The sequence below is a fragment of the Brugia malayi genome (genome assembly GCF_000002995.4).
Source record: "Brugia malayi strain FR3 genome assembly, contig: Bm_v4_ChrX_scaffold_001, whole genome shotgun sequence".
NCBI classification, from domain to species: Eukaryota; Metazoa; Nematoda; class Chromadorea; order Rhabditida; family Onchocercidae; genus Brugia; species Brugia malayi.
This window is the reverse complement of record NW_025062479.1, coordinates 9,823,248-9,835,263: the sequence shown is the minus strand read 5'-3', so window position 1 is coordinate 9,835,263 and position 12,016 is coordinate 9,823,248. Positions and strand designations below refer to the sequence as shown.

General features: G+C 35.5%; 2 protein-coding genes across 2 annotated transcripts; one reads left to right on the top strand and one right to left on the bottom strand.

The window, feature by feature from the left end:
* Nucleotides 1-2,549: 2,549 nt before the first annotated feature.
* On the top strand, nucleotides 2,550-7,633 carry Bma-drp-1 (Dynamin central region family protein; the record flags this gene model as incomplete). Its single annotated transcript, XM_043074286.1, has 18 exons — nucleotides 2,550-2,657; nucleotides 2,728-2,872; nucleotides 2,973-3,097; nucleotides 3,183-3,302; nucleotides 3,592-3,721; nucleotides 3,810-3,930; nucleotides 4,021-4,153; nucleotides 4,415-4,620; nucleotides 4,704-4,824; nucleotides 4,930-5,082; nucleotides 5,450-5,629; nucleotides 5,966-6,058; nucleotides 6,131-6,172; nucleotides 6,338-6,413; nucleotides 6,650-6,751; nucleotides 7,113-7,207; nucleotides 7,374-7,490; nucleotides 7,577-7,633. 18 exons carry the CDS (start codon nucleotides 2,550-2,552, stop codon nucleotides 7,631-7,633), a joined length of 2,124 nt encoding a protein of 707 aa, XP_042930220.1.
* Nucleotides 7,634-8,168: 535 nt separating this feature from the next.
* Bm5092 (FHA domain containing protein) lies at nucleotides 8,169-10,645 on the bottom strand (the record flags this gene model as incomplete). Its single annotated transcript, XM_043074285.1, has 8 exons — nucleotides 8,169-8,273; nucleotides 8,457-8,545; nucleotides 8,655-8,748; nucleotides 8,906-9,069; nucleotides 9,174-9,405; nucleotides 9,681-9,952; nucleotides 10,117-10,309; nucleotides 10,478-10,645. The coding sequence occupies 8 exons, from the start codon at nucleotides 10,643-10,645 to the stop codon at nucleotides 8,169-8,171; spliced, it is 1,317 nt and encodes a 438-aa protein (XP_042930219.1).
* Between the last annotated feature and the right edge of the window lie 1,371 nt (nucleotides 10,646-12,016).

Below are 12,016 nucleotides of genomic sequence, written 5' to 3'. Positions count from 1 at the left end.
AAAGCGATAAATACCCGTTATGAGGTAGTTATAACTACCAGCTTTCAACTTAGCATGTATTGAGTACTTGTTAGTGCAAAGTCCGTATGTTATCGAATCTTGTTTTCAGACTCTGAAATCTCCAATACATTTCATCGATTTCAATTTTAGATAACAATCAAAGCTCTAACAATTTTGTTTCAAGTGCATTCACAAATTCATTCGCCACATGACTGTTACAATTAGTAGGAAAGGATGACTAATCAAATCTACCTAAGATATGAATGCAATGAGCTGACCTTCTATCCTAAAATGCTAAAATATTACAAATCCTAAAATGCCTGAAACGACCCAGATACGCAGATAAGAAACCTAAAAAATGATAACTAGCACTAAATTATGTAAGCGAAAGTAATATCATAGAAACATGTAGATAATAACTGGTCCATCAATTCGTGTAGCATTATAACAGTCTAATGGTAAGAATAAGCTTCTGAAACAATCCATGACGTCAGCCAATATAACAGTTTCTCTAATTTATTCTTCGGTTAGAAGAGCAATAAATTGGAAAGAAAAGTTTATAAAATTGAGCAAGATACAGAAAAGATTTTAAATAAACAGATAACGGCGTTCATATTCCGGAATGTACCATAGAAATCTTCCTCAGCAAATAGAACAAAATATTTTACTCATTTTCGTAACTCCTTCTGCACTTCAAGCTTAATCTAAAGTTCCTGGCAATATTCCCAATGAGAACAATTTTTAAGACTGGAAAAACTACGACCTATCACAGTTTCATAGATTGTAGAGAATGATCAATGAACAAAGTTGGCAGTTATCTATAAACTTACACATTCTAATCTATATGTTTGACGATCTTTCTTTTTTGTCTTTCCTCCTCTTCCTCATCACTTGAGAATGATCTACGGATAAAACAGGTGATGATTCCAATCCCACACGTTTTAGGATTTTTTCTTTTCCTTTTCATTCTATATCCTTCTAACACGTATCCGATCTCATTCATATCCCATTAACGGAAAATCCGAGACTTCACTTTAATCCTGTACACTCCAGATTACTTTTTTTTTGATTCAATAACTAAACCCCAGTCCTAACCACACAATAACACCTATCCAACCGCTCATCGGCCTTTCACGCAACCGAATAATACAAATCAGGTAATGATTGGATTAAATAAACTACTATTATGACATCATGATTAGGCCTAGCATGAAATCAGCTAGTCTCAGCGATATGATGTAAAAAATAAAATGCATAATGCGCTAGCCAAATTTTGATGTTATTCTGAGGTTTCAATCCGATGACTGTCTTTTGTTCCATTATTAAATTCTAATGTTTGACTTCTTAACATTTTAAGCAACACATGCAACCAATCTGATTAGCTTAATGAGGACTCTCAGGAGACTAATCTAATGTCGGGATATGAAAATTGGCATCGATCGTTAATTTGGTGACATTACATATATATTTGCAATAATTAGCCAATTCCAGATCCCTTGTAGTTGTTTCATTTCGATACAATGCAGATACCACAAATGACCGTAGAACATTTTCTGGTTGACCGCTCCCGCTCAATTTGTTAGATTGAGGAAAGGGGGGGGGGGGGGAAGACGGGGGAGGGAGGTGGGGCAGAAATGAGCTGTTTGATATTCATGTAACTGTTACATCCTTTGTCCTATAAAAATTTGCCACCTCTTGTTATGGGCAGATCATTACATTTATTTGCAAGCATTTTGAGTTAATTATGTGATTTCCTTGCTAATAAAACATAATGGTGTTGTTTATATCCCACATAAAATGCTAAGAAAACAATAAATCAGATGTTAATCTACTTCATAATCACGTTGTAAAATAACTGTATGCCTGTCAGTGTAATTTTTTTTAAAGTTCATCATGCATTATTGTATTACTAGTCTAGGTTGAAAAGAAAGGAATTTTTGCTTCTGGAGATTTACAGGAAAATCAAAATAGAGGAAGCGTTAGATCCAGGAAACACTGAAGTGTTTCCTCGTAACATTTGAGATAAAACGAAGAAAATAGACAACGCTGTTGGTAATGTACCAAAAGAAAGCAAAAGACACATTTAAGGGAATCGAATTCAACTGCTGTTAACGAAAATCTTGTGAAAAATAGCCACTAAATTTATTCAGATTGCAAACATTTGAATAATTAGTGACAGAAAACTAATAAAATCGCATCATTTCGTCCTATCAGCATTCATGTACCAATTATTTTCTGAGCAACTGTGCCTATTTTCTTGTCACGCAGCCGTATCCGTCCATTTCTGTCTTATTGTGCAATAGGACCCATTCCTACCGTTGCGGTTGAACTGTGTGTTTGTTTAATACTATAGAGTCACTTTTAATGTTATTTGTGGAATGGTTTAGACTGATTGCGCTATAACAAATTGAACACTTATAACTAATTTTGCATTTCCTTATTTTGCGTTCTGTTTGATGCACTGATATCCTGGATAGCATTATGGATTAAACAATTTTCTTGTTTGTACAAGCATGACAGTGCTTTGTAATTGTATTTTCAGGGTATCCATGGAATCACTTATTCCTGTTATCAACAAATTACAAGAGGTTTTTTCTGCAGTTGGCACTCGTGAGGCAGAAATACAACTGCCGCAAATTGTTGTCGTTGGCTCACAGGTTCACTATTTGAAACCACTGATTTACTTGGGAGTTTTGGATTCTTAATTGCTTTGCTGGTTTTTTGCAGAGTGCTGGCAAAAGTTCTGTCTTAGAAGGTATCGTCGGTCGAGATTTTTTACCTCGTGGAGCTGGTATTGTTACTCGACGACCGTTGATTTTGCAGCTAGTCAATGTACTTACTGATGATAAGGAAGCTAGAATTACTGATAATGGTATGCCTTTGACTTTTTGGTGTACGCTTAATTTATTCTCCTGTTGATTATCGTCGTGTTGCACTCATCGCTTCATGTGTTTAAAAAAAAAAAACATCAGGTATGGTAATACATGCAACTGATTGGGCTTTCTTTGGTCATTTGAAGGAAAAGATTTTCACAGATTTCGATGAAGTGAGGCAAGAAATCGAACTTGAAACGGAAAGAATCACGGGGAAAAACAAAGTAAAATTTTATTTTGTTCTGAACTAGAAGTAGTCATTGTTAATATAATTCCTTATGTGTATACGACTTTATGGTTTTTTTGTAGGGTATATCTGGAATGCCAATTAATCTTAAAATCTGTTCACCCAATGTAGTGAATTTAACGCTCATAGACTTGCCTGGAATGACGAAATTACCAGTGGGTGATCAACCTACTGATATTGAAGTGCGGATAAGTCATAATTTTCTTTTTTCAGCTGAAACAAATGCTAACAGTAGCCCCAATGATCTTGCTTTTTAAAACGTGACATAGTTTGTCTCAAATGCCACTTTTCTGCATATATTTTTATCTGAAAATGTTTTGCATAATCATTAGGCCAGTAGAGTTCTCAGCCATAGTATTTTCCCTTCTCCAGCAAGTGGAAGCGCGTTTTAATATAGGTGACTTTTTTTTTATTTTAAATGTCAGCTTTTTCAGCTCCTATAGCGGTTTATTTCTAACTGTACATTTTCAGACCCAAGTTCGGGACTTAATTATGAATTATATAGGAAATCCAAATTCCATTATTCTTGCTGTGACACCAGCAAACCAAGATTTTGCCACTTCAGAACCACTGAAATTGGCACGAGAGGTCGATCCGGAAGGTAAAGTTTTGCTTTACTTATTATCACTTTTATATAGAGTCACAATCAACGCCTTTTTCTGTTTTTAACAAACTGACTTGAATTGTAGGTTGTCGAACGCTAGCTGTACTCACTAAACTTGATTTGATGGATCATGGTACTGACGCTATGGAAGTTCTTCTGGGACGTGTTGTTCCAGTAAAACTTGGCATTATAGGAGTTGTGAATAGGTTACTGATTTTCTATTCTTTTCGTCTTGGATATTTTGTAACGCTTTCATATCTTGCAATATGATATTTATTAGCTGAGAAATTCTTTAGATCTCAAGCGGATATCATGAACAAAAAAACAATTGATGATTGTTTACGTGATGAACAGTCATTTTTGCAACGAAAATACCCTACATTGGCTAGCAGAAATGGAATTCCTTACTTATCGAAAACACTGAATAGAGTAATATATTGAATCTTTGTATGAAATCTATTATTTTGCAGCAATGTTTTATTTAACGAATTTCTGCTATAGTTTCAGTTAAAAAGAGAGTTTAATCTCGGTTCTGTTAAAGTTTTGTAATTTTTATTGACTGTTGCTACGAAGAGTGCTTCTCAATTATGCATGTTGAAAGGAAGTAGTATATATTTTTCAGTGTTGTTAGAAAAATGTATGTAGTACAATGTTTGTCAATGTAATGTAAGGTTTTTTTTTTTTTTTCAGCTACTAATGCACCATATACGAGAATGTCTTCCACAGTTGAAAATGCGGGTAAATGTTCTTATAGCACAATGCCAAACACTACTCAACTCATACGGAGAGCCTGTGCAGGATTATGGAAGTACACTGTTGCAAATTATAACCCGTTTTGCAACTGCTTACACTGCAACCATTGAAGGTACATCAAGGAATATCGAGACTTCGGAGTTGTTAGTTTTCCTTCTTTCCTTCTTTTTTCTAGATTAGTTCCTTCAGTTTTGTTTTTTATTCTTTTAATTCCTTAACAATACAGGTGTGGTGGAGCACGCATATGTTATATCTTTCATGAAACATTTGGTCGAGTCCTAGAATCAATTGATCCATTGAGTGATTTAACGCAGTTGGATATATTGACAGCAATACGTAATGCAACGGTGAGTCTTAGTTTTTTAAAACAAATAATGATAAACTTAGTTTTCATTGTTGAATTTAAAATAACTTCCCACTAAACCTAACTTTCAACTAAAGCCATTGTGCAGGGCCCTCGGCCGGCTCTTTTTGTACCCGAAGTGAGCTTTGAATTATTGGTAAAGAAGCAAATTCGTCGGTTGGAAGAACCTAGTTTGCGCTGTGTGGAACTTGTGCATGAAGAGTTGCAACGAATTGTACAACATTGTGGCATTCATACACAGGTTCTGTTGTTTTGGTACTTGTTTTACCTTTTCAAACTTTAATTAGAAACAAAGTTGGAAAGAAAAAATTAGATTCATCTTTTAGAACTATGTTCAAAATTTCTTTCTGTTTGAGTAATGATTGGCTTCCAGCTTGGGGCCATGTTGTAGCTGACTGGATGCAATTGAAAATATGCCTTTGATCTCCAAAATATATTAATTTGGGTTAAACATGGGTGATCTGGATAATAATTGACGGACCGAAATGAAATGTTTAGGCTTTTAGGTTTACAGTTATATCATCACCAGTAAATGTGCGTAGAATGATTATAAATTAGATGCAAAGTAAGAAATTGATTTGGTAGCTTTTCTCGTCCAGTATTTTCAGCAGGAAATGCAACGGTTTCCTCGTTTATATGACAAAATAAATGAAGTGGTAAGCAATGTCCTGAAAAGTCGTTTAAAGCCAACGAATGAAATTGTTGAAAATTTAGTAGCAATTGAACTTGCATATATTAACACGAAACATCCAGAATTTGCCGATACATCACTTGGCAATCTTTTAAAGGTTTAAATTTTTTTTAGCTTTCAGCAATTCTTAAGGAAACAGGTTGAGAAAACATGATCTCTTTGTCGAATTTCTCTGTAATTCACTATACTGCTAAATAACCGTCCTTAAAAAAGATGTCGTAACTACAAAAATTTGAATGTATGAGCAAAAAAAAAAATGTAGTTTTTGGATTTTGTTTAGAAATTGCGTCATGGAGGTGAAAATTTTTTCCGTGTTTTTCCACCTACCATTCTAAAAGATCCGTGTAGTGGATCTGAGGGATTAACCGTGTTTGTCGAACTATATATTTTGTTGGTCTTATTAGCAAAGATTAGTCTCACTGAAATAATTCAGGAGCATGTATCTATTGACGATGATTCAAAACGGTCTGTGAAACGCGGTATTCAAACTGAAATACCAGTGCACAAGGCACACGAGAATTCTGCGGTAAATATTGTAATTTTTTATCAAATTATACATCTTTCACGATACAATTTGCTTTTGTTTTTGCTCTTTTAGGCTACCAGTGCATCTTCAGTTGGAGGTTCAGTCGGCATACAGGCAAGAATTGCTTCAGTTGTAACTTCTTTTTCTTTTAGACAAGGGGAAATGCTGTTATATTTTTTCTTTGTGCCCTAGGCAGTTGCTGCCTTGCTATTATCATAAGTTTAAAACAGCGTTTACACTCCTCTGCAAAATTGTCATAGTTATATACAATCACTGTAGAATTCGACCGAAATTTCAAGCTTCACTGGATGGTTCTTCGGTGGAAATACGAAGGAAAAGGAATCAGTATTGTCGCGTTAGTTCTTGAATTTTGATGCGTCTTTAGATGTTCTATCAGGATACGACCATATATAGTTTTTGAAATATTGTCCGTTTTGCTGAATGGTATCAAAAAACCATCGCTATATATGTAAAAACCAAATAAATTACAAACGTGTATAAAAAATATCTCAGACTTCTTAAACAGTTATTGCTTATATTGGATCACTTATGACACTTTTGTTACTACATAGTGTAGTACTATTGTTTCAGCTGCATCAGCTCGGAAGCCTGTGAGTTTTTTACCGGAAGTGCCGGAAAAGACAATTACACGGAAGTTGACTGCTCGTGAACAGAAAGACTGCCAAATAATAGGTAAGTTGCTTGCTTCATCTGTCTCATCCTTTGGTTAGAACCTATTAATTTAATTGGCCAATACGGAATAGCTCGTCTCGATAAACCACTGCACGATAAGCCTGTCAGGCATGCAGTCATACCAACATCAGATATGATGCACTGCATAACTTGATAATTCTGTTTTAGACAGATTTTTCATACCTTGGCAGTATGTAGTTAATTTCACTGACACGTGACCACTCCTCATTTATACATTTAGTTCTGGATTAATTAGGTTCAGCTTTTGTTGCTTATTTTCTCCTTTTGTTCCGATGAGCTGACTTGTAAGCTCCCGATATACTGTCAGTGTTTTGTTTAAAATAATGCTTGTATATTTCAGAACGACTCATTCGATGCTATTTTATGATTGTCAGGAAGAATGTCCAAGATACAGTACCCAAAGCCATTATGCATTTCCTAGTGAATTATGTTCGCGTATGTTAAATCCCTTTTCATTTATGCAAAACATTTAACACAAATTTATCGATCCATATTGTGCGGAGCTCTCCCTCGACAAATGAATGATATCTGTTGTCAGAAAGGGAGTGGAAAAATCTTTCTCAACACGTGTAGAGATGAGATTATTTTCGCTATTTTACAGGACAATTTACAAAGTGAGCTCGTACAACAATTATATAAACGTGAAATAATTGAAGAACTGCTCACTGAAAGTCCAGTTATGGCTCAAAGGAGAAAGGAAGCGGCTGAGATGCTTAACGTATGATATGTTACTACTTATTTACCAAGATTTCGTCGTACTTTCGCAATGTGGATATCGTGACAGTTAACCTAAATGTTTTGTAGGCGCTCAATAAAGCAAGCAGCATAATTGGCGAAGTTCGTGAAACCCAGATCTGGTGAACATATTTATTTTAAGAGTGTCAACGTCCAGCTGGTGTTGGATTACACAGACGTGATTATTGTATTTGATAAAAGGTCTAGACATCTCAATTTGCTCGAAAGTTTTCAAGAATCCTATATATATATTCCGGAATTTAATATGGTCACCGACATTATAGTTCTGTCCTATTGCTCTTCTCTGCTAACCAGTAGCAGAACATGTGATTAATCTCCAGAAGCATTATATACATCAAATTTCTTGTTAAAGTTGTCCGATGCGTGGTCTCTAAATGGACTGCTAGATTAACCAGTTATTCAAATGCTGTTGCAACAAAGAAGGAGAAGCATTAATCTACAACTTATTCGAAATGACAAAATAAACGCGAAGATGATTGAGTTTTCAAAGCAAATTACTCTAGTAATTTAATCATTGGAACTTTACGTTTCACCGAGATCATCGAAGATTTAACGGATTTTTTTCCCTGGTTTTTACATCGCACAAGTGAAATATACAAGGACTTTACAAAGTGAAGCAAAATGTGATAGCCAATATTTCCTATTCTCTTTTGATTTTACTCAAAATGGAGGATGTAAGCATCGTTCCGACACTGTAAACAACAAATATCACCGAAAAAAGTGGTAATGCACATAGCAGTAAAGCCTGAAATGGAGGACCTATCACCAGCTGAACTGCGACTCAACATAATTCAGTTATCGCACTCTACGGATGTTGTATTTATCCAATTTTTTTTTGCATTTGTATTATTCAAACTGTTTAAAGTAGAAAAGCATATACTACTGATAGCCTGACTACAGTTTCTACATTTAAAAATTCTAAACCTACACCAAAATCATAGTTGGATCGACAAGACGTTAACCTCACTTCCAGCATTGCCTGGCTCTTCTCATCACACAAGTATAATTTTGCATAACCTAAAAGCTCTTGTATTTACTTTGTAGGTCTAGAAGACGGTACCATATTTAATTTAAAAACAAAAGAATGACCAACTCCTAGATGAGCTGACATAAGCAATGCGCTTACCATTTTCACCTTGTGATGTATTCAGGTATTGCGAGTCGGATATCTTTGGTCTATCTTTTTCTTTTATCCGCGATTTATCGCACAATAAATTTATCTAAAACGGGCAGAAGTTTGTATATATATATATATATATATATATATATATATATATATGCTACAAGGCGTATCGGTAGCAAGTCACAATAGTATCTCAAATACAGATATATGATTTTTTTGGACACAGAGGAAAAGTTTTCCAAATAAAATCATACCTGAAAATTTTTGTTTTCCAAGTCCCCATATTTAATTTCCATTGCTCTCAATTGCTTTTTTAACTGTGAGACATGATCTCGAAGCAAACTATTTGCATCCACCGCCACAGAGAGTTCATTTTGTAAATCAGAAACTCGCTGTCTCAGAACCGATGACTCTTCTTCTACAACATAAAACTTTTTTACTAAATAATCATCACACCCCTGTGAATTCAAATTTCCGTATTTACTTTTACAAGTGAGTCTTGCAAAATTAAAGATTTTATACCAGCATTAAGTAGGCTTCTTTCAACATCAGCAAGTCGTAGCAAAGCCTCGCATCGTTCTTCTTGTGCTCTACGTAACGATTCCTTTGCAAGCGATTCAAATTTGTTTTTGTCCACAAGTAAGTCACTCATTTGTTCTTTTACCTTTTCGCTAAGAATATTTCTCGAATACAATGCAAGCTGTCCTTCCAACATTTCGATCCGCGACAACAACTGATCTTCGCTTATCAACGCCTAAAACGGTTAATAGTAAAATGATTTAGTTGGATTTTAGCAGGAAACTCAAATACTTTTCATTTCGCTGGATTTCATGTACTTCAACATCAAAATCGTATTTTTTACGTAGTATATAGTTCCGGATGAAACTGGGAATTTCAATAGCAATTCTAAAATGAGATAACTTCGGGCTAGAAAAATGACCTTTTTAGTCACAGTCTAAAACAAGCCTTGCTGCTTTTAAAAACGTTTTACCTATTTCCTTCTCTTGAGAATTTGGCAGTAATAATTACCTGGCAGCCTGACTCAGCCGCCTGCTCAGTAGAAGAAAGAATACTTTCTAGCATTGTTAGTTTTTGCTCCAGTGCACGTTCCCGATACATTGCTTCACGCATGTAGTGCTGCAACTGGAAGAGCTGATGAGAGTCAACCAGTGGAAACATCAGGGAATCATTGCCATGATGAGCTCTTAAATATCCATTAATTTCCATATTATCCGGAGGACAAGCCTCCTCACCATTTGCATCATAAAGACGTATCATAGCCAAGATACAACCATGAGTAACTGAAAACATTTAATTCTGTAGGATGTTGGGAAACACTGAGATACCGTAATGGTCAGAAAAATTAAAATTGTAATCCTCAAGAACAAGGGAAATAACTTGGATTAAAATCTTTATATAGAGATGTGAAGCTTAATATAAAAATTAGTGATGATGTATGCCATACCTTTATTAGCGTTTTCAGAAATTTCTACACCGAATTGTAATATATCACCGGAATATATCTGTCGCGGGGAACTCTCTTCCGCACTTTTCGACAATCGGTCATTATTGACAAACGTCCCATTGCTGCTTTTCGTATCTTTGAGTAAGAAACAACCTTCCTCATGCCATAAGACAGCATGATTTCTTGATAACACCTTAAATATCTGCATAATTAATGAAAAAAAAAAAAAAGACCGAGTTCTGAAAAGTATCAGGAAGTGAAATTTGTAAATCTTTACAAAATAACTTCGATAATAGCAGACAGGTAAAAATCTCACAATTATTTGGAAAAATAAAACAGAGCGGAATAGTCTGTCATTAACCTTGCAATCAAAGATAGCATTATCTGAGCTAGGTTTCCATCGTGCAACTGATCGTCCAATCTTTATTGCCTCTTCTTCTGAATTTGGAACTGTAAAACGCCTTTCTTCAAATACATGCGACTGTGAGCAAGCTGTCAGGATAGCGTATGGGCATCGCATTCCTGTCATACTACAACAGCTGAAACCCGGACCTTTAATTTCATTAATTTAGAAATCTTGCATCGAAAAGATAATATTACTCAATGTGTCGAAGAAAGAAGTAACTTGGCTGATGTTAACTAACGCTCGATATCACTCTGATAGTTCACAACGGAATTCTTATAAATGTTTTGGTGGATGGAATCGTGGGATGGAGGCGGGCGTTGTGTATTATTGGGGACTCTACAGGTTCTGGATCAATTTGCGACCGTCGTAAGATTCTTAAATGATTTTAAATTCTGCTGGTGTTGGAATTCCTGGTAATTGAGCTTTCACTTTTTATCATTTTCGATATGATGGATTAATTCAAGGGTAATAGGTATGGATGAGAGTACGAGATAAGGGGATTTGAAGAAGAGTTCCATGATATTCTGGAAAAATGATTTCCAGAAATGAACGACATAATGTTTCCTTTAATAAAAACGATGCCTTTATTTTCTCCCTTTTTAGTCACTTGTGAAATTCCAATGCTTGCTCTGTGTTTATACTTCAGAATATGACATACATGTTGATAATTGGACCAACAACGCTGCGCTTCAAAAAGCGACGATGCTGTACTTCAAAACGTAACAACGCTGCACTTCAAGACATGATTCCGAACGCAATACTGTAAACATGATTCTGGGATCTTTCAGATAGGAGTAAAGTGGACTGCACACGTTAGATCATTTATAGCTTTAAGGTAGCGAATGCCTTACTTAACACAGACAACAGCGATATGGATCCTAACTTAGTCAACTACTGCCCCTGTTCTTGATATCTGCGCCGAAATGTCTTTACTGCGTAGAAAGTGAAGAGCGAAATTTTCTTGCAACATAACCACTTTTTAAAGTTACACTCCGGATATCATTTTTTGTAGCTGGCTTGTTAAATGGCTAGAAGCAAATATTGATTACAGAATTCCAATGAGTCATGCATAAATTGTAAGGCATCTTCCTGTAGCATTATTCATTGCATTTCTGATCTCTCTGACGAAACAAGTGGCAAAAGACTAATTTCTGCAATTGTTGGGGATTCTATGGTGCATATCGTCGTTATCATATTTTAGGACGGGCCGCGTTTTCCATTGGTTTACTTGTGGGTCCATTCGAAATGGGATGCGAGGTTAGTAGGTGGGTCTGGGCGCTGCGTGGTCTTTGTCTTTGTATTGTCCAAATATTTTATTAGTTTCATTTCTTCTGCGTGATCGCGTAGTATTGCGTGTTCATCGTTCTCAGAGTGTTATGTAATGAGTAGTTCCAGGTACAGCAACCTCTTGTATAAGTGCTTTGAGAGTCTGTATAATGAGTTCCGTATCTTGTGTTCATTTCACTCTGTTGGCTTCTGTGTGATTTTGCTATA